This window comes from Chiloscyllium punctatum, chromosome 32, assembly GCF_047496795.1.
Source record: "Chiloscyllium punctatum isolate Juve2018m chromosome 32, sChiPun1.3, whole genome shotgun sequence".
NCBI lineage: Eukaryota > Metazoa > Chordata > Chondrichthyes > Orectolobiformes > Hemiscylliidae > Chiloscyllium > Chiloscyllium punctatum.
In genome coordinates, this window is record NC_092770.1 from 51,553,430 (window position 1) to 51,576,142 (window position 22,713).

Here is a 22,713-nt window from a genome sequence, read left to right on the forward strand (position 1 = left end):
CACTGACAGCAGTGGCACTATGCTGCTAGCCGATTGGCTTAGTCCCATTGGCAAGGCAACCTGGCAAAACCCAACCCAATATTGACATCAGTGGGTGCAAGTCGAGCAAGTATATACAGTTTAGATTACTTACAGTGTGGAAACAGGCCTTTCGGCCCAACAAGTCCACACCGCCCCGCCGAAGCACAACCCACCCATACCCCTACATCTACCCCTTACCTAACACTACGGGCAATTTAGCATGGCCAATTCACCTGACCATGCGTGGACCCCTGGGCAGTTTCTTGACAGGGTGGGACAACTCGAAATGGGTGGATGTTGGAACACCCATCTTCTGTGCTGAGAACCAGTCTGCCCTTTTGAGTTGACCATTCTTCAGTGAAGAATCAGAACGCATTCAAAACATTAACTGTTTCTCTCTCCAAAGATGCTGACGCCTTCGCGTCTTAATATTAAAACAGGCGCCCCGACAGGAGACTACACATTGATTGGAATGGAGAATTCTGATCCATGTATATTAGCATGCAATGTAGAGGTTAGGTTTGAAATTAGAAGCGAGCGAGTGCACTTGGAAACACTGACAGTGAAGCTGTGCAAGGGGGGGGGGGGGGGGACGATGCCACTTGCAGCCTTTACCTGTTCCAGGTAGCGTTGGAGCCGGCGCGTCGCTGCTGGGTCCCCCGCTCGTCTAAAGCTGCTTGTTCGCTCTTGGCCAGGTCGCTGAGGCTGGGTGAACTCATGAACTTCGGTCTGCGGAAATTCCTCATGGTTAGTACACAGACTTAACCCCGAACGGCAAAGTGAAAAACAAACAAAAAAAAGGTGATGGGTAAGGAGAGGACGCTGCTTGGGTAAGTGAATGGCCTCAGGAGTCAACCGCACAGTGGGCGATAAAAATATAACAAAAATAAAGAACTCTGTGGAGCTAGCTTTCAAACAGAAACCGTCTCATACGTAACGGTGAATGTTTCAAGGGGTTACTTTTCTTTTTAAAAAAAGAACCACACAGATCAAACTCAGTGGTGACCACATTCCACAGACTCTAAGCAGTAACCCAGGGCAAGTTCAGGAGGAAGCTATTCCACATTAATATAGCACAGCTTTCTCTCACTCACACACACACACAGACAGCAACTGGCCAGCGGATCTGACGCCGTGACTCCACCCTTACCGCTTTTTCCGAAGGGATTGCTTGAGGGGGGAGGAACTGGGGAGAAGGTGGGAAGAGAGTTCTCAGTACATTGGCAACAAGTTTATTGTTTTCTTCCCAAAAAAAGTCATTTACAACCAGAAGAAATGCGAACAGTTTCGACAGTAGGGAAGTGTGAAATGCAACTGTGTGTGAATGTTCCTGTCGCACTTTCCATTCGAGACAGAAGAGCTAAAAGAGATTTATTTTATGAGGACACTTTGCACCTTGTACAGAACAGTTTGATCATTAGCTCACTTCCTGCTTTGGAACAGATTGATCACAGCGTTTGAACTGATTGCTATAAATGCATTTTTTTTTAAAAAAAGTTTCCACTGACCCGTCACCGTTTAAGTATTAATTTTAAGTTAAAGAAGAAACACACTTGGTGCATTTCAACCTCACACAGTAAACGCTTCCAGTGGAAACAATGATTCAGATTTAGGCACGGGATTCAAATTGAATTAAAGTCACTTCCCATTCAGCCTCGGTTCAGTGGTTAGCACTCTCAGTTCTGAAACAGGAGATTGCCGTTTCATTTCCTCACTCCAGACACTCGAATACACGAACTGGGTTGACATTTCCGCGCAGAATTGACAAAATGCTGCACTGTCACTGTTGGGGATGCAATGATATCAAGCAGGGACCCAAAGCTGATGTTATGCGCCAATTGTTACATTCTCTCTACTTAGAGTGAGCGAGAAAGACCCGATGTTACTATCAAATGTCCCGCCAGAAATTTCTCTTAGTCGAAACCAGTAAAACAGTGATCTATGTAATTGCTGTTGGATCTTTCTGTCCAATTCAATTGTCACGTGGACCAACATTACTACAAAGACTGGTTAATCCAGCCGAAGTGGCCTCCTGTGTAGGACAGTTTTGTGATTAGACTTCAAAAGCTATTCTGGGAGTGACCTGCTTAGGGGGAAAAACATTGCCTTATTTTCAATGCTATAAAAAGCTTTTTGAGTGGGTTCAGTGGTTAGCACTGCTGCCTGACAGCACCGGGGACCCAAGTTTGATTCCAGCCTCGAGCGACTGTCTGTGTGGAGTCTGCACATTGTTCCAGTATCTGCATGCGTTTCCTTCCACAGTTCAAAGATGTGCAGATTTGGTGGATTGGCCCATGCTAAATTGCCCCATTCTGTGCACGCTAGGTGGGTTAGCCATGGCAAATGCAGGGTTTCAGGGATGGGTCTGCATGGGATGCTCTTTGGAGGTTCACTGCAGACTCACTGGGCCAAATAGAGTCTTTCTGCACTGGAGGGAGTCTATGGTTCAAAGTGTAACAAAGGATGAAATAAGAAAGGTCACCCAGCTTGTTTATTTTGTAGACTGTGTGGAATAATAATAATAATCCCCCCAAATTATCTTGAGGAAAGCTATCATACAGTGTAACAATACAGGGTAGGCCATTTGGGACTGAGTTGAGGAAAAATTTCTTCAACCTAGAGGATGATGAGCCTGTGAAACTCTGTCATAGAACACTGGTGAGGCCAAAACATTGAATGTTTTCAAGAAGGAGTTAGATATAGTTCTTAAGGCTAATGGGATCAGAGGCGAGACGGGCAAAACAGGAATGGATTACTACGTTGGATGATAAGCCAGGATCATATTTAATGGTAGAGCACATTCAAAGATCTGATGGCCTATTGTTACCTCTATTTTCTATTCTACAAATCACACAACACCAGGTTATAGTCCAACAGGTTTAATTGGAAGCACTAGCTTTCGGAGTGCTGCTCCTTCATCAGGTAGTTGTGGAGTACACAGTTGTAAGACACTGATGAAGGAGCAGTGCTCCGAAAGCTAGTGCTTCCAATTAAATCTGTTGGACTTTAACCTGCTGTTGTGTGATTTGTAACTTTGTACACCCCAGTCCAACACCGGCATCTTCAAATCACGTCTATTTTCTGTGTTTCTATACAGCCCTTTACCTTTTCAAAGTAAATGACCAAAATTCCAATACGTCTAACTTCCAGATGCTAATTTAGTAGCCGTACCCACATCTCAGAGCCAATTAGACAAGGGTTCAAGAATGAGTTCAGATGTTTGAACATAGTAACAATGTTCTAAGTACTGAGAGACTGCTACATTGCCTGAAATGCTATTGCTTGCTGAAGACAAGGTGCCGTCTGCTCTCTCACATGGACATAATTGTTTCCAAGGCCGGGTTTTGAGAAGAAACGTGGAAAATCTTCCGTGTCCCGACTGCTAGTTATCCCTCAATCAACGTTACCAAAAACAGATTATCTGGCCATCATCACATAGCCATTTGTGGGAATTTGCTGTTGGTTAATTGCTAATTGACTGCCACTTCTCCTACATTACAACAGTGACTACATATTAAGTGTTTCATTGACTATAAAGCCCTTTCAGACAACCTAAGGTCATGAATGATGTAAAAATAGTGCAAGTCTTTACTTTATTCAAAATTGATCAGTCACCATTCTTAATACAACAATTTCACATTAACTAAATCTCTGAACATATCCTTATAATCCTCAATTCTGTTTTCAATCATATATTCACACTATATTTTGCTATAGTGTCATTCTATTGATGAAACCATTGTCGATTGTGGGAAAAACCCATTTGACTCACTAATGGTTCTTCAGGGAAGGAAATCTGCCATCCTCACACAGGATTTCAGACCCACAAGAATGTGGTTGACTCTCAACTGCCCTTTGAAATGGCCAAGCAAATCACTCAGTTGTATCAATCAGCTCAAAGTCTCAAGAAAGAAATGAAACTGGACGGACCATCTGGCAACGACCTTGGCACCAGAAAAGACAACAGCAGAAACAGTCCTGTCAACCCTGCAAGAATCTCCCAACTAACATCTGGGGGCTAGTGCCAAAATTGGGAGAGCTGCCTCACAGACTAGTCAAGCAACAGCCTGACATAGTCATATTCACAGAATCATACCTTACAATGTCCCAGACAGCACCATCACCATCCCTGTCCCACTGGCAGGACTGACCCAGCACAGGTGACAGCACTGTGGGTATATAGTCAGGAGGGAGATGATAAATCCCCAGGACCTAATCAGGTGTACCCTAGAACTCTGTGGGAATTGATTGCTGGTCCTCTTACTGAGATATTTGTATCATCAATAGTCACAGGTGAGGTGCCGGAAGACTGGAGGTTAGCTAAGGTAGTGCCACCATTTAGGAAAGGTGGTAAGGAAAAGCCAGGGAGCTATAGACTGGTGAGCCTGACATCAGTGGTGGGAAAGTTGTTGGTGGGAATCCTGAGGGACAAGATTTACATGTATTTGGAAATGCAAGGGCTGATTAGGGATGGTCAACATGGCTTTGTGTGTAGGAAATCATGTCTCACGACCTTGGTTGAGTTTTTTGTAGAAGTAACAAAGAGGATTGATGAGGGCAGAGTGGTGGATATGATCTACATGGACTTCAGTAAGGCATTCAACAAGATTCCTCATGGTGGACTAGTTAGCAAAGTTAGATCTCATGGAATACAGGGAGAACTAGCCACTTCAATATAGAACTGGCTCGAGGGTAGAAGACAGAGGGTAGTGGCGGAGGGTTACTTTTTAGACTGGAGGCAGAGAGTTGTTTTTCAGACTGGAGGCCTGTGACCAGCAGTGTGCCACAAGGATCGGTGCTGGGTCCACTGCTTTTCATCATCTATATAAATGATTTGGATGTGAATATAGAATGTATAGTTAGTAAGTTTGCAGCTGATACCAAAATTGGAGATGTGATGGACAGCGAAGAAGGTTACCTCAGATTACAACAAGATCTTGATCAGATGGGCCAATGGGCTGAGAAGTGGCAGATGGAGTTAAATTTAGATAAATGCAAGGTGCTGCATTTTGGGAAAACAAATCTTAGCAGGACTTATACACTTAATGGTAAGGTCCTAGGGAGTGTTGCTGAACAAAGAGACCTTGGAGTGCAGGTTCATAGCTCCCTGAAAGTGGAGTCGCAGGTAGATAGGATAGTGAAGAAGGCATTTGGTATGCTTTCCTTTATTGGTCAGAGTATTGAGTACAGGAATTGGGAGGTCATGTTGCAGCTGTACAGGACATTGGTAAGGCCATTTTTGAAATATTGTATGCTATTCTGGTCTCCTTCCTATCGGAAGGACGTTGTGAAACCTGAAAGGGTTCAGAAAAGATTTACAAGGATGTTGCCAGGGTTGGAGGATTTGAGCTGAAGGGAGAGGTTGAAAAGGCTGGGGCTGTTTCCCTAAAGCATTGGAGAATGAGGGGTGAACCTTATAGAGGTTTATGAATTCATGAGGGGCATGAATAGGGTGAATAGACAAGGTCTTTTTCCTGGGGTGGGGGAGTCCAAAACTCGGAGGCATTGGTTTAAGGTGAGAGGGTAAAGATTTAAAAGGGACCCAAGGAATGGGTATTGAATGAGCTGCCAGAGGAAGTCATAGAGCTGGTACAATTACAACATTGAAATGGCAGCTGAATGGTATATGAACAGGAAATGTTTAGAGGGATATGGGCTGAGTGCTGGCAAGTGGAACTAGATTTATTTAGGATACCTAGTCGACATGGACAAGTTCGATCAAAGGTTCTCTTTCCGTGCTGTACAGCTCTATGACTCTATGGCTCTATTTCAAGATTGAGTTCTCTGTACTCAGGTGTAAACTGTCTTTCTGTATCCAGATTAAACATGAATTCAGCACCACATTACATCGCTACAATTCTTCAATCTAACTATCAACCTTTTACTCTAGCTGTTTAGTTTCTATTCATCAATCTACTTTAGGTTCATGCTGTTTGATCTTCCTGGATGCATACATTTTTCTAACAAGCCCCTTGTGAGAAGTTTTAATGAAAGGTTTCTCAAAATTCATATAATTGTGACTTTGAATTCAGTGGGGACTTTGCCAGGGTCTCTGTCATGACCTTCAAGAAAAGCCTCCTCTGAAAAGCACCATGTGATGTTCAAAGATATTCCCAGTGTTCAGGTCGATATTTATCCACCGACCAACTTCATCAAGATAGATCATCTACTCATTATCTCAATGCAGGCCATGAGAGTTTGCTGTGCATGAATTGGCTGCTTTATCTTCTTTATTACAGCAGTGAGTACACATCCTCAGTGCTGCACAGTTCTGCGCAGTCATGGGGGATGCTGTGTAATTTGGATTACTTATTCTTTAAATGATTTAATAGTATTTAAAGACAGTTTTAGGTGATGCAGCCACTTACTATGAAATCTGACCATCTCTTCTTAAAAGTTTAGTTGTTAGAACATGCAGTTATTATTAGATGATATCAACGGCCTTTGACACCTTGACCAGGAAGTTACCATTGTTTTGGAACCTATTTACAAATGGAATGTTGTTTACGTCAGCTACATCAAGCAGAGTGCTTCCATTACTGTACTAGTAATCCAGAGACTTGAGCTAATGATATGGAGACATGTGTTCAAATTCCACCACGGCAGCTTGGACTTTAAGTTTCAACAAAAAACCTGATTCACTAACTTCCCTGAGGGCGTTAAAATGTCCATTATCCATGGTATTTAGGGATTCCGTGATCAAACTGTTAAAAACATAGCTATATGAGGAAGTAGATACAGTGTACTCTTAATTTGATATCATTTAATTCAAATTATGTTAACTTAAGTGAAGTTCATTCAAATATGTCTTCCATTAAAAATTTACTGTGAGAATTGAATTTGCTCATACAATATATTAGTGAATTCTTACTTTTTCTCCATATGGATACTGACCAGTGAAATCTGTTGCTTACTTAGATTTTAACCTTACATTGCAAATCTTTCAGTTGCAACAGTTTTCAATTCGAACAATATTGTTTTTGAAGCAGACATTGTCAGACATTTATGGTTTATATTTAGAAATAGTTGGGGCTTTCCGAATTAGTTGGGATATTGGAATTTTCCCTCATGCTTTAGAAATTAATTCCAGGTAAAATTCAAAAAAGACCTTTTACTTGTTACATGTTCTGAAGTAAAGACTGTGTAAATACGTTAGTAAAGCCTTTGACAAGGTTCCTTTAACTATTAGTAAAGTTAGATCACATGGGATTCAGAGTGAGCTTGCCAATTCGATACATAATTGGCTTAATGTCAGGAGACAGAGAGTGATGATGGAGGGTTGTTTGTTGGACTGGAGGCCTATCACCAGCGGTGTTCCATAGGGATTGGTGCAGGTTCACTTTTGTTTGTCATTTATATAAATGATTTAGATGAGAATATAGAAGGTTTGGTTAGTATGTTTGCAGATGGTAGAGGTAGGTTCTTTATGCAGAGAGTTGTGAATGCATGGAATGCTTTGCTGTGGTGGTGGAAGCAGAGTCACTGGGGACATTTAAGTGACTGCTGGACATGCACATGGATGGCAGTGAGTTGAGGGGTGCATAGGTTAAGTTATTATATTTTACGTTAGGATTAAACCTCGGCACAAAATCGTGGGCCAAAGGGCCTGTTCTGTGCTGTACTTTTCTATGTTTTATGTTACCAGGATTGGTGGTATAGTGAAAAGTGAAGAAGGTTAGCTAAGATTACAAAGAGATCTTGATCAATTGAGTCAGTGGGCTGAAGAGCAGCAGATGGAATTTAATTTGATAAGTGTGAGCTATTGCATTTTGGTAAAACAAACAAAAGCAAGACTTATACAATTAAAAGTAGGGCCTTGGGTAGTGTTGTAGAACATAGACGCCTAGGGATTCAGGTACATGATTCTTTGAAGTTTGCATCACATATAAATAGGCTGGTTAAGAAGGCATTTAGCATGCTTGCCTTCATCGCTCAAACCTTTGAGTACAGGTCATTCTGCTATAACGTGTGTTTTGTTAATGTAAAGTTGCTGTAATGCGATTGGCGAATTGAGGCCATGTGTTTCTAAGGTGCGATTTTTCTGTAATGCGGGCTTGCACAAGAACACAACCATCACATTATAGAAGAACTACCTATATAGCAGCTGGGACATTATGTTGAGGTTGCACAGGACATTGGTGAGGCCTCTTCTGAAGTACTGTGTCCAGTTCTGGTCTCCATATTATAGGAAGGATATGATTAAGCTGGAGAAGATTCAGAAAAGATTTACCAGGATGTTACCAGGAAGGAGATTTTGAGATATAAGGAGAGGCTGGGACTTTATTCACTGGAGGGTAGGAAGTTGAGAAGTGACCCTATAGAGGTTTATAAAATCACGAAGGGTATAGATAAAGTGAATAGCAAGTGTCTTTTCCCGAGGATGGGGGATTTCAAAACTAGGGGGTATGTTTTTAAGGTGAGAGTTGAAAGATTTTAAAAAGACATTAGGGGCAATATTTCTGCACAGAGTGGTTTATGTGTGGAATAAACGTTCAGAGGAAGTGGTGGATGCAGATACAGTTACAACATTTAAAAGACATTTCGATAAGTCCATGTATAAGGAATGTTTGGAGGGATATGGACCAAGCATAGGCAGGTGGGACTAGATTAGTTTGGGATTATGGTCAACTTGGACTGGTTGGACCGAAAGGTCTGTTTCCATGCTGTATGACTCTCTGAATTTCTGAAGTGCATATTTATGTATCACCACAAACGTCCTTGACAGAGACATCTCTAGGCACTTTGTGGTCAGTTAGTTACAATGAGTGTTATGTCGAAAAATACAACTGACAGTATGCACGTAGATGGATCCAAACAAACAGGAATTAGATAAGTAATTAATCTCCTTTTGATATTGGTTCTGAGAGGCATGTTTACCAAGATGGTATACTCTGTAGATACTGTTAGGGAAGTTCTAATCTCTGCAAAGGAAGACACATTTTTGTTTACATTCCAAACCTTTGGCAAACACTGGACACCAGTAAAGAAACAATAAGTGAGTTGTTATTAGCTACTAAACCATCAATTTAAATACACATTATGATATACTGTATTCTGAGGTGAAGCAAGATGCCTTTTTGACTGTAATTGCTTGCCTGAAACATGATCCTCTCACATCGTAAGGAAGAACACTCATTTCATAAAATGTGAATATTAAAAATTTAACGTATAATCTTTTTAAGAGTTTATAAAGAGTATAAGACTTTATAAAAAAGTATTTTTTTATAAAAATATATATCAAGAAGCTGGAGAGTTCACAACTCTCAATATCCCTTGCAAAATAATCAAAGAGGCATTGGTCACCAACTGTTCTAATAGCATTGAATTTGAGCAAATATCCATGAGTTATTTGTGAGATCAAACTTGCTCCAATGGATTTTGTAATGCTCAACTTGCCACATACAATGTGAAAACACCATCAGCACTGTGTGAGTTCATGGTCAGGGCAAAACAAGGAAACCCAATCAATAAGGAGCATGCGTAAGCCACACCCAACCACATTCTGGAAGGAATGTGAGGGCAGATTCTATGTGTGCCATCCTCTGCAATCATTCTGATAAAGTCAAAGTACCAGTTGCAACTACTCGATAACAGTCTGATGGCTGCACTAAGGTGGGCTGTGTCTGTTATATTCAGGCTAGAACTCTGCTTTGGGAAAGAGGAAGCAATAATAATTTGCACCATGAAAAGGTGATAACTGTTTATTTGCAAGTACATTTATTTGTACTGTGTGTAAGACATTTGTTGCTAAAGTTAGCTTCAACAGTGTAATCACAGCCTCAGCTGTGGCTAGTTGTTGATTTCTATTGAACAATGACTAAATTCAGTTAAAGGAGATAAGGCCTTTCTGATGTTCAGATGTAATTACAGTGACAGTATAGTAATATAATTTTGTTTTGTCAATGCTCCTGTTAAAAAGTTTGAGGGGGAACATCATAATTTTTAAAAAAGATCTTATTAATAGTCAAATTTTAAGCTTTTTAAATTTGAAATGCCATGTGTTCATGGTGGTTAAAAACAATGATTGCAGATGCTGGAAACCAGATTCTGGATTAGTGGTGCTGGAAGAGCACAGCAGTTCAGGCAGCATCCAAGGAGCTTCGAAATCGACGTTTCGGGCAAAAGCCCTTCATCAGGAATAAAGGCAGTGAGCCTGAAGCTTGGAGAGATAAGCTAGAGGAGGGTGGGGGTGGGGAGAAAGTAGCATAGAGTACAATGGGTGAGTGGGGGAGGGGATGAAGGTGATAGGTCAGGGAAGAGAGGGTGGAGTGGATAGGTGGAAAAGGAGATAGGCAGGTAGGACAAGTCTGGACAAGTCATGGGGACAGTGCTGAGCTGGAAGGTCACCTCCGCCCTCAGATCTACATCCCACACCTCCGCCCTCAGATCTACATCCCGCACCTCCGCCCTCAGACCCCACCCCTCCAACCATAACAACACCCTTGGTGCTCACCTTCCACCTTACCAACCTTCGCATAAACCAAATCATCCGCCAACATTTCCGCCACCTCCAAACAGACCCCACCACCAGGAATATATTTTCCTCCCCACCCCTTTCCGCCTTCCGCAAAGACCGTTCCCTCCATGACTACCTGGTCAGGTCCACGCCCCCCTACAACCCACCCTCCCATCCTGGCACTTTCCCCTGCCACCGCAGGAACTGTAAAACCTGCGCCCACACCTCCTCCCTCACCTCTATCCAAGGCCCTAAAGGAGCCTTCCACATCCATCAAAGTTTTACTTGCACATCCACTAATATCATTTATTGTATCCGTTGCTCCCGATGTGGTCTCCTCTACATTGGGGAGTCTGGGCGCCTCCTAGCAGAGCGCTTTAGGGAACATCTCCGGGACACCCGCACCAATCAACCACACCGCCCCGTGGTCCAACATTTCAACTCCCCCTTCCACTCTGCAGAGGACATGGAGGTCCTGGGCCTCCTTCACTGCCGCTCCCTCACCACCAGACGCCTGGTGGAAGAACGCCTCATCTTCCGCCTCGGAACACTTCAACCCCAGGGCATCAATGTGGACTTCAACAGTTTCCTCATTTCCCCTTCCCCCACCTCACCCTAGTTCTAAACTTCCAGCTCAGTAACTGTCCCCATGACTTGTCCGGACTTGTCCTACTGGCCTATCTCCTTTTCCACCTATCCACTCCACCCTCTCCTCCCTGACCTATCACCTTCATCCCCTCCACCACTCACCCATTGTACTCTATGCTACTTTCTCCCCACCCCCACCCTCCTTTAGCTTATCTCTCCACGCTTCAGGCTCACTGCCTTTATTCCTGATGAAGGTCTTTTGCCCGAAACGTCGATTTCGAAGCTCCTTGGATGCTGCCTGAACTGCTGTGCTCTTCCAGCACCACTAATCCAGAATGTGTTCATGGTGATAGTGTGAGTTGGTACGTGCACAGTCAATGATCAGTCTTCACTAGGCTTATTGCTGCATGCTTATTAATATTAATTCACTGGTTAAAATTGGGCTGAGTTATTCTCCATTCCTCCCCAATTAAAATTATTAATGCTTGCTTTTCAACAAAAAAAATCGTAAAAGTGTTTAGAGAAATAAGGGGACAAAGCAATATATTAATGCTCATCATAACTTTATTTTGTTGTTAAAAAGCAATCCTTCTGGTCAGGCGACTATAATGGGATCTTTAAAGTGCAATCTTTAATTTTCATGGTATGTTCTTGTTGCTTTTAGTTGTTAAGGTTATGAACATTAATGTAGTTAATGACTTACTTGCACATATTGTTCTGGTAGGTGTTGGAGCATTAGTTATTTGAATAATGCAGAGGGGAATATTTTCATCAACCAAACATGCACTTAATGCAGTAAGTGCTTCTAGATTTTAACCCTTTCACTGGCCCATTGGCTATCATTTTTTCCCATTCCAGGCAATTTTTCACTGGAAGAAAGACCTGTGGTAAACAGCACACATCCCATCTGGATGTCTCTTTACCTCCAGGCTGAGCAACAACATCGTAAACAAGGAAGTTTTGTCCAGGCTCTGCCTCAACAACCTGATTCATTTTGGATTTGAACATTTCTGTGGCAATCCAGTTACTGAATAATTACACATTCAACATGTGGATAAAAAAGCATGTTTTCACGGAAGCACCATTAATGAAGAATTTAAATTACAAAACTGTGGAACTTTGGGGAAAGTAGCCCACAGGAGTCCAACACCAGAAAAAAAAATGTGTGCTTTTGTGAACAGGTTTCTAGCAGAAATACAAATAGAAAATGTGGAGAAACTAAGGCACTCTGGCAGCATCTCTGGGGAAAGAAACAGAGTTAATGCTTCAATTCCACTATGACATTTCTTTGCAACTCATATTGGACTGAAAAACATTAATTATATTCCTCTGAGCTTCTCTGGCATTCCCCAAGCGTGTTTCAGATTTCCAAAATCTTTTACTTTTAGGTATTCAGGTCATTTTTCTTTATCAAGTAACAAATTATTTAGTGTGTTTTAATGGAGGGTTGGCTAGGCTAGCAAAGTACCTCAAACTGATACTTCCCCAATGAAAATGTAAGTGTGTCTTGAGGTAACAATGGCTGTGAATAAAGCCGGCTTTCCACCTACCCCACAATCTTTAGGCCGGTGTGAAGAGTTCGGGGGTGAGTGATAATGCCTGGAAGATTATACTGCACGTGTCTCTGGCCAGAAGGGTAGGGATCTAGTTAGTGGACCCCACTGTCCATCACTAGCACTCCCTCCACCACAAGTACTTAGTTGCTCCCAAGCCTTAAATTTCAAGGACTGCTTGTAGTCCATGTCTTGGCCACTGATGTTGGAATGACAAAGCCGCTGACCAGTCCAGAATGACCGGCAGTTCTCTGAGCTGGAGCCTCTGCTCAAATAAGGGACGGAAATCCAGCCTTCAGCCAATTAATGCTCTGTGGAACATGAAATAACTGTGTAGGGATTGCTTTGATTGGCAGGGATACATTCCCACTGACTCTGTGGGTTCAGGACTGCAAAGTCTACCATCCAAAAAATCCTATTGGAGCTGCTCTCTTTTAATTAGCCATTAATGGTAAAAATGCAACTGTCTTACGGAAGTAAAGTAGCTGACCTACATTTTTCTATACAGACAAACATTGTGAGGATTGCAGATAAGGTATAGGATTTAAACCCTTCAGGCTGTAACTTTTATAGCTCATTGTTCATAACAAGTTGCCTGCTTTAATGCCAGCATGTTGCCATTATAGCCTGCTGTTTTCTAGGAGCTAAGCTCCACACCGTAACATCTGTGAACACATAACCACTATACCTTTTTCTTTCTACAGCATGGCGTCTCCACCTCAGACTGTTGGATATTCTCTCTGGGCCCAGTCATATGTTAAGTGCAGTGCAGCTTGAAGTTGGGGTCAGCAGCCCCAGTGACAAATGCTGTATGGAGCTTATAGAGCCATAGAGATGTACAGCAGAGAATGAGACCATTCCATCCAACTCGTCCATGCCAACCAGCTATCTCAACCTAATCTAGTCCCATTTGGCAGCAATTGGCCCATATCACTCTAAACCCTTCCTATTCATGTTTAATCGAGAGTTATGAAAAGCCCCTCAAACAGCCTATAAACTATCAAACTAATTTCTCCAAACAAATGTTTTCTGTCAGGCATCTCAAGAACACTTAGAATAAGTGGCTCACTGTGTAACATTTTAAGGTCACATTCGGTGGTAGTAATTGGCAAACTTCAGCCAATAAGGCAACATGAGATCCAACCGAGCACTGGATGATACAAGGTCTGCTCTGTTCTACTTCTAAGAAACAGTCAGTTTCCATCTAGGATGCATTGGTGATGGCATGATACCTGGACCATGGGAGCACCCAGATCCCATGAGCACCTTGCCAGTCATGTTCAACGGGCAGATGTCAGGCTAAAACTGGGAAGAAGAGATATTATTCAGATTCCATGCTGAGGCAGATGGTACATCAGGCCAGGGCCTATCGTGCACGTTGGTTGGAAGATTGAAAAATTTTCCAGATCCGGTTTTAAATGGTCTTAATTTAGGGATCATTGACTGAGTTGATATAAATGAGCAAAATGTTGGAAATGCCTGTTTGAACCTAAACATCGCATAGGGCCTACATTTTTATATTTGAATTATTGGTCATCTTTGTTTCAGGAAGGCGGCATGCATGTTTACAGTTTCAGCTTAAATCTACCTCATGAACTTTGGTTATTCGTGAGGTTTCTGAGGTGCATGCCAGTTCAGCCATCATCTGGCCTGCAACCTCCTCCCCCCTCTCCCACCCTCCCCGCCAAGCCCCAGTGCCACCCCCTCAAACCCCAAGATCATCAGCTCCCTCTCACCAGTTTCTCAGATGAGACAGGGGAACAAATAGTGGAAAATCACACCCATGACATCACAAGAAAATGTAACAGTTATGCAAATAACAATCAGTATATTTACACAGGCAGGCAGTACTTGGTTCTTGTTGTTTATTCATTCACCAGTGCTGATCTGAGGTAATCTGATATTTCGGGTAGATATGCAGTGCCTGATAAACATAAAGTTGTTTGTCATGTCACTATCCAATTTCAGGATGTTTGCTGGAAGATGGAAGTGCGATTTTCTTTCTAATCATTGCCAACTTTAACCAGAACAATGGTTTCAGACTATGGTGGGCACACTTTATCTTGTCACTATCTGTAACGTTTTTGAGAGGAAGGGATATTTTTTGAGTCTGTTTTCCATTTTGTTTGTCTTTTAGATTTTCTGTGTATCTATTTAGCTTGTAACTGACAGACAAATCAAGCCCATGTACTCTCACAGCGGTTCAGATGATAGGAGAAAGGTTATTGGGCCCTTTTCTGCTTCGTGGGATGACACATTAACTTGAAAAATCAGACTTTATATTTAACATTTACAATCTTTGACAATTCAGCTGTACGTCGTGTTGTTTCAAGACCGTGACGTTCAAAATCATCATCGCAGCTTTGTACAAGTGTTATTTCTCTGGTCATGGTGTGTATTCTTGTTGCCTCAAGTAAAGAAAAACCTGAGACTCACACTTCACACAACAAACATGTTTTGAAATGAAAATAAATCATTGACATCACTTCAGAACATCCCACGTTATCAAGACAAAGGGTAAAAGGACATAAAACTTTCTTCCGTTTCTATTAATGAAATGAAACTTGAAATCCAGTATCGAGAAGTTGATAAATCTGTCCAATCTACCAAACAACTTCATGAGTTATTCATTTAAGGGTAATGAAAATACTAAGACACATTATATTTAAACAATTCAAAATACCATGTCAGGTCTTGTCCATTATTGTAACAGAGCCATAACTTACTTTGGACTTTTGTCCAAATTCTTAACAGCTGCTACCTTAAATGCACTACAAAAAGACTGCATTCAAATTATTGTCCAAGAGGAAAACAACAGTTCACATTAAGGGAACAAGTTACTTGATCTGCCCATCTAATTGGGGTCAACGGTGAGGAGCTAGTTCTCACCCAAGTAATGACCATCAGTACAATAATGGTCTGACATGAAGGCATCCTTGAGAAACACACCATATTGAGGAACAAAAACAGAAATTGAAACAGCAAAAGCAGAAATTGACCTGTCCTTGGATCTGCCAAGCTTTTCCAGCAATTTCTGTTTTCATTTCTGATTTCCAGCATCCACAATTCTTTCGGTTTTATTTGTCATATTAAGGAGGTCATTTTATGCATCCACTGTCAGGACTGTAAGTGCTGCATATTGATTTCTTTAGTACTTTGGAACTTCAATGAGAACATTTACTAATGAGGTCATTCTGATCAAAATACAGTTGGCACTGGTGACACCACTAAGCCGAAGGGAATTTCTTTCATCCCATGAAAGAGGGAAAGAGGAAGATGAGAACAACTTTAGGAATCGAAGAAAAAGGTAGATCAGAGGCTTGTTAGAAGTTATTCCTTCCACAACTGCTTGTATCAATCGACAAGTACCACTGATCCAGAAAGTCTTAATTAGACTTTGCTAGCCATCAATGTTCTTAGAAGCAATGATCCCTCTAAGATCTGCAGCCACAAAGTGAACTAACATGCCGTGTATAAGTCAGGCTCTTTAAAATCTTGCTCATTTGTAGCCCTGCAAAAAAACTTTCAAAGGTTTGAGCATATACTGAATCAGCTGTGTAGTACAAAAAAAATTAATGCTGCTCAGAAGTTGTACTTCCTCCTGGAAAACTATGGCGAAATATCAACCGTGCACTGTAGACCTGCAGCCCATTTTCACTAAGGTAGTGTTTTGAGCCAAAAAAAAGTGATGTTACATATTGGGATTGTGCTCCCTTCAGGAGCTGGGTTTCTCAATTCTTTGTAAAGCATGTGTCTTCCAGTAACTCATCATGTGACCAAGTTGCCTGGAAGATAAACAATAGAACCATAAAGGTCAGTATGAAGTTCACTAATTTAGAGGGGGAAGTAACTGCTTGGAGGTGGCTGTATGTTTGAACAATTTGAGTTTAGAATAGAACAACCTGGCTACACATCAGAGAGCATTTCTTTCCAGCTGAATTAATTTGAAATTATGGGTGTTGGCTTAAAGAATTAAACTAATTATTAACTGAAAGACTCCTAACAGTGATTTGGATTTCTTACACAACAGAGAAAGAGAGTTCTGGATACAGGACTCAAAATTAAAGAACATTAGAACCAGGGAATTTCTGATCAGAGATGGCTGCACGTTAGACCTTTGCAATGCCTGAATTAAACTGGGAGTCTATAGCTGTAGGATGGTTGGAGACGATGTGAAGGGACCAACTTGTTGGAAGTAAGCATAAGACCTGAAGATATCTCAGCCCTTCTATGAATCTTGAAACTCTACTAAGATTAAGTAGTTAGTTAATCTTTAAATTTCAGAAACGCATTTGATTTAAGATTATTGGGGTTCTAACTGAACATGGATGCAGATGGGAAGTTGTACGAAGAAGTTTGTTTTACAGTAAAAGTGTCTGTGTTCTTTATTTTTTAATCTTTGACATAAAGAGTTGGACCGAAAGGGTCTGTTTCCATGCTGTACATCTCAATGACTCTTTGATTATTTAAAATTGTGTGATTATTAGTTTGACTTTTGTGCATTAAATACTTCTGATTTAAACTGTGAAGCTTGTAGCTTAATTTTTGCAGTGAATACCTGGGTTGTCAGATTCTGAAAACCCAAAGTTGCAGGCTCCACTAAGTTCATAACAATAGCAGTATGGTTTCTACCAATCCTCATCACTGTACCTTTTTTTAATATAAAACAAACTTTTCAGGTTTACAATTTGGAAGGGTTTCCATTCTATCAAAGTTCAGTAAGTATTTCACACCACTCGTTGTTATCAGCCATTATGGTCTGATACAAAACAACAATCCAGCCTCATGACTGAGGGTGTGTGTTTCCAGTAAAATCAGATTCACATAGTCACAGAGTAATAAAGTTGTATAGCATGGAAACAAACCCTTCGGTCCAGCTTATCCATGCCAACCAGATATCCCAACCCAATCTAGTCCCACCTGCCAGCACCCGGCACATATCCCTCCAAACCGTTCCTTTTCATATACACATCCAGATGCCTTTTAAATGTTGCAATTGTACCAGCCTCCACCACATCCTCTGGCAGCTCATTCCACACGTGCCATCCTCTGTGTGAAAAAGGTGCCCCTTAGGTCTCTTTTATATCTTTCCCCTTTCACCCTAAACCTATGCCCTCTAGTTCTGGACTCCTCCACCCCCAGGGAAAAGACTGTCTATTTACCATATCCGTGCCCCTCATAATTTTGTAAACCTCTATAAGGTCACCCTCCGGAGCTCCAGGGAGAACACCCCTAGAATATTCAACCTCTCCCTATAGCTCAAATCCTCTAACCCTGGCAACATCCTTGTTAATCTTTTCTGAACCCTTTCAAGTTTCTCAACATCATTCCGATAGGAAGGAGACCAGAACTGCATGCAATATTCCAAAAGTGGCCTAACCAATGTCCTCTATAGCCGCAACATGACCTCCCAACTCCTGTACTCAATACTCTGACCAATAAAGGAAAGCATACCAAATGCCTTCTTCACTATCCTATTTACCTACGACTCTACGTTCAAGAAGCTATGAACCTGCACTCCAAGGTCCCTTTGTTCAGCAACACTCCCAAGGACCTTAACATTACCATTAAGTGTACAAATCCTGCTAAGATTTGCTTTCCCAAAATGCAGCACCTCACATTTATCTGAATTACATTCCATTTGCCACTCCTCAGCCCATTGTAAACCATTATAAACTGAGGTAACCTTCTTCGCTGTCCACTACACCTCCAATTTTGTTGTCATCTGCAAACTAACTAACTATACCTCCTATGTTCACATCCAAATCATCTATATGACAAAAAGTAATGGACCCAGCTCCAATCACGACAAGAAGCTCCAGAGAAAAAAAAGCAGGAATTTTCAAACTTATAGATGCCCAAATAATTTTTTTAGAGCTCAATAATTCAGCCCTGCACTTGACTCGAAAATGATTGGACTGAATTTTAGCAGAAATTAAAATGACAATTCTGGCGAGTTTTACAGAGGGTTTCTCTCCACGGGGCATACTGAGATTGCTCACTGTATTCTGAAACTCCCCGCATTGGCTATACACTGCAGCCCAATGGCTCCCCACTCACTGTTTCTGCCCTCTCAGCAGAGTGAAGTCCTCACTATTGCCAGGACGTCCTGAGATTCTCAGCACCGGTGCCATCTTTAAAATACAGGTCATGTGCTGTCAGTATGGAACTGTGCAGTTTATGTGAATTGACCTGGACAGGGTAGAGGGAGGAAAATTAGCATTCACTTTGCTGAAAGGGACCAGGAGGTCCTGGTGGACGGGGCTATGCAGAGGAGGACCTTTCTCTTCCCTCAGGAGCAGCAGAGGAGACCACCCCACCAGGCATGACCTACCTGGCTCAGTACTGCCTTCACAGTACAGAGGAACGTGCAGCAATGCTGGAAGGTCACATACAGGCACTCTCCTCCAGAAATCTCCCTTCAGGACACTCCAACATGGCCAAACCTTCCATCTCTACTCTGCCTGCTCACCACCCACCCACCCCGCACCTCTAGCTCTGTGCAAGTTCAAGGCCAGAGGAATGCACATACCTCTGGGCAGGACACACTCAGTATGTCTGAGCCCTCTAGATACAAACACTCCCGAGTTTGTCTGATAGTCTGCAACACAGAGCAGGCTGACACCTAGCAAGAGGGAAAGGAAGACCACTTTCCTTGGACACATTTGTGACACGTGTATGTCCTCACAGCTATCAATATATGGTCATTGTTTATCATCAGCTCTGTGAGCAAATGCCATTCTAACTGCAACGAGCAGAATAGGGGACAAAGATTACAATGGGGTACAAATCCTTAACACTTCAATAGGTCCCAGATGTGAAGTAAGCGGCTCCTGGCACTACATAGAGGCAATGGGAAGTTGGGAGGTGACTGGCACTTTGGCGTCTAGGGTAAATCACTCCAGACTTGAGTGCCACAGCCAGGAGTAGGATTGATTCCTGATGTAAATGATGTATTCGACGATGACTGGAGCCAGGACCTGATCTCTGCGAAGAGGAAAGTAACATTTCTCACCCCACCCCCGATGGATCACCACTGACAACCTTGAGAAGCTGGATTAGAGTGGAGCTGGAAAAGCACAGCAGTTCAGGCAGCATCCGAGGAGCAGGGAAATCGACATTTCGGGCAAAAGCCCTTCATCAGGAATAGAGGCAGAGAGCCTGAAGGGTGGAGAGATAAGTGAGAGGAGGGTGGGGGTGGGGGTGGGGAGAAAGTAGCATAGAGTACAATAGGTGAATAGGGGTGGGGATGAAGGTGATAGGTCAGAGAGGAGGGTGGGGCAAGGTAGCAAAGAGTACAATGGGTGAATGGGGGTGGGAATGAAGGTGATAGGTCAGAGAGGAGGGTGGGGTGGAAAGGTGAAAAGGAAGATAGGAATGTAGGACAAGTCATGGGGACAGTGCTGAGCTGGAAGTTTGGAACTGGGGTGAGGTGGGGGGAGGGGAAATGAGGAAACTGGTGAAGTCCACATTGATGCCCTGGGGTTGAAGTGTTCCGATGCAGAAGATTAGGCGTTCTTCCTCCAGGTGTCGGGTGGTGAGGGAGCGGGGGTGGTGGAGGCTCAGGACCTGTAAGTCCTTGGCTGGCTGGGAGGGGGAGTTGAAATGTTGGGCCACGGGGCGGTGTGGTTGAATGGTGCGGGTGTCCCAGAGATGTTCCCTAAAGCGCTCTGCTAGGAGGTGTCCAGTCTCCCCAATATAGGGGAGACCGCATCGGGAGCAACAGATACAATAAGTGATATTGGTGGATGTGCAGGTAAAGCTTTGATGGATGTGGAAGGCTCCTTTGGGGCCTTGGATGGAGGTGAGGGAGGAGGTGTGGGTGCAGGTTTTGCAATTCCTGCGGTGGCAGGGAAGGTGCCAGGATGGAAGGGTGAGTTGTTGGGGGGGCGTGGACCTGACCAGGTAGTCACGGAGAGAACGGTCTTTGCGGAAGGTGGAAAGGGGTCAGGAGGGAAATATATTCCTGGTGGTGGGGTCCGTTTGGAGGTGGTGTAACTGTCGGCGGATGATTTGGTTTATGCGAAGGTTGGTAGGGTGGAAGGTGAGCACCAGGGGGGTTCTGTCCATGTTACGGTTTGAGGGGTGGGGACTGAGGGCAGAGGTGCGGGATGTGGACAAGATATGTTGGAGGGCATCTTTAACCACATGGGAAGGGAAATTGCGGTCTCTAAAGAAGGAGGCCATCTGGTGTGTTCTGTTTTGGAACTGGTCATCCTGGGAGCAAATATGGCGGAAGTGGAGGAATTGGGAATATGGGATGGAACTTTTGCAGGAGGTAGGGTGGGAAGAGGCGTAATCCAGGTAGCTGTGGGAGTCGGTGGGTTTGTAAAAAGTGTCACTGTCAAGTTGGTCATCATTTATGGAGATGGAGAGGTCCAGGAAGGGGAGGGAGGTGTCAGAGATGGTCCAGGTAAATTTAAAGTCAAGGTGGAATGTGTTGGTGAAGTTGATGAATTGCTCAACCTCCTCGCGGGAGCATGAGGTGGCACCAATGCAGTCATCGATGTAGCGGAGGAAGATGTGGGGAGTGGTGCCAGTGTAACTGAGGAAGATGGACTGTTCTGTGTAGCCAACAAAGAGACAGGCATAGCTGGGGCCCATACATGTGCCCATGGCTACCCCTTTGGTCTGGAGGAAGTGGGAGGATTCGAAGGAGAAATTGTTGAGGGTGAAGACCAGTTCAGTCAAATGAATGAGAGTGTCGGTAGAAGGGTACTGTTGGGGACGTTGGGAGAGGAAGAAACGGAGGGCTTGGAGGCCCTGGTCATGGCGGATGGGGGTGTAGAGGAATTGGATATCCATGGTGAAGATGAGGCACTGGGGGTCGGGGAAACATAAGTCTTGGAGGAGGTGGAGGGCATGGATGGTATCTCGAACATATGTGGGGAGTTCCTGGACTAGGGGGGATAGGACAGTGTTGAAGTAGGTGGAGATGAGTTCAGTGGGGCAGGAGCTTGCTGAGACAATGGGTCGGCCAGGGTGGTCAGGCTTGTGGATCTTGGGAAGGAGGTAGAATCGGGCAGTGCGGGGTTCCCGGACTATGAGGTTGGAAGCTGTGGGTGGGAGATCTCCTGAGGTGATGAGGTTCTGTATGGTCTGGGAGATGATGGTTTGGTGATGGGGGGTGGGGTCATGGTCGAGGGGGTGGTAGGAGGAGGTGTCTTCGAGTTGGCGTTTGGCTTCAGCGGTGTCTACAGTGGTCAGTGCACCAGACTACCACTGCGCCCCCTTTATCCGCTGGCTTGATGTGAGGTCGGGATTGGAGCAGAGGGATTGGAGGGCTGCGCGTTGTGAGGGTGAGAGGTTGGCGTGGGGGAGGGGGTTAGACAGGTTGAGGTGGTTAATGTCCCGGCAGCAGTTGGCAATGAAGAGATCGAGGGCGGGTAATAGGCCAGCGTGGGGTGTCCAGGTGGATGCAGTGTGTTGGAGGTGGGCGAAGGGGTCCTCGGAAGGTGGGCGGGAATCCTGATTGTGAAAGTAAGCTCGGAGGCAGAGGCGGCGGAAGAAGTGTTCGATGTCACGGCGTGTATTAAATTTATTGATGCGTGGGCGGAGGGGGATGAAGGTGAGTCCTTTGCTGAGGACTGATCATTCGTCTCAGTGAGGGGGAGGTCTGGAGGGATGGTGAAAACTCGGCAGGGCTGGGAGCTGGGATCTGGTGTGGGTGTGGAGCTGGGAGTGGGGGCGGAGCCTGTAACTGGAGTGGGTGTGATGGTGGGGGGAATGGGGGTGGAGTCATGAGCTGGGGTGGTGTTCCCCTCAGGGCTCTGGGGGGCGGGGGTGGTGACAGTGGGATCTGCGGGGGGGGTGCGTGTCATCAGAATGCAGGTGAGTGGTGTTGGTGGAGGCGGAGGTGGTGGCGAACACAGCAGTGGAGGGGGAGGAAGTCACTGAGCTTATAACATCAGCGATGATGTGAGGGGCGGAAGTGATGTCACATGTGGTGCATGAGGAATTGTGAGGAGCGGAAGTGGCGCTCCTCACAATTCCTCATGCACCACATGTGGAAGCGGCCATGGGGGTGGAAGTGACGTCATCGATCACCATGGGGATGGTAGCTGCACTAGTCGCATGGCTGAAGGCATCCGAGCA

General features: G+C 43.9%; 1 protein-coding gene across 4 annotated transcripts in view; it reads right to left on the bottom strand.

Annotated features, from left to right (window-relative positions):
- The window catches only part of LOC140458168 (proline-rich protein 5-like), a 134,048-nt gene that overhangs the window by 78,521 nt on the left and 32,814 nt on the right, over nucleotides 1-22,713 (bottom strand). Inside the window, exons 1-2 of one of the 4 annotated variants that reach the window (XM_072552364.1) lie at nucleotides 1,116-1,134; nucleotides 637-750 (exon numbers count right to left, since the gene is read on the bottom strand). In XM_072552364.1, the coding sequence (XP_072408465.1) occupies nucleotides 637-740 (104 nt within the window). In that variant the 5' untranslated portion in view covers nucleotides 741-750; nucleotides 1,116-1,134. Of the gene's footprint in view, nucleotides 1-636; nucleotides 1,093-1,115; nucleotides 1,135-22,713 lie in introns of those variants that run through there. The other 3 variants (XM_072552362.1, XM_072552363.1, XM_072552361.1) reach the window with 3 other exon arrangements.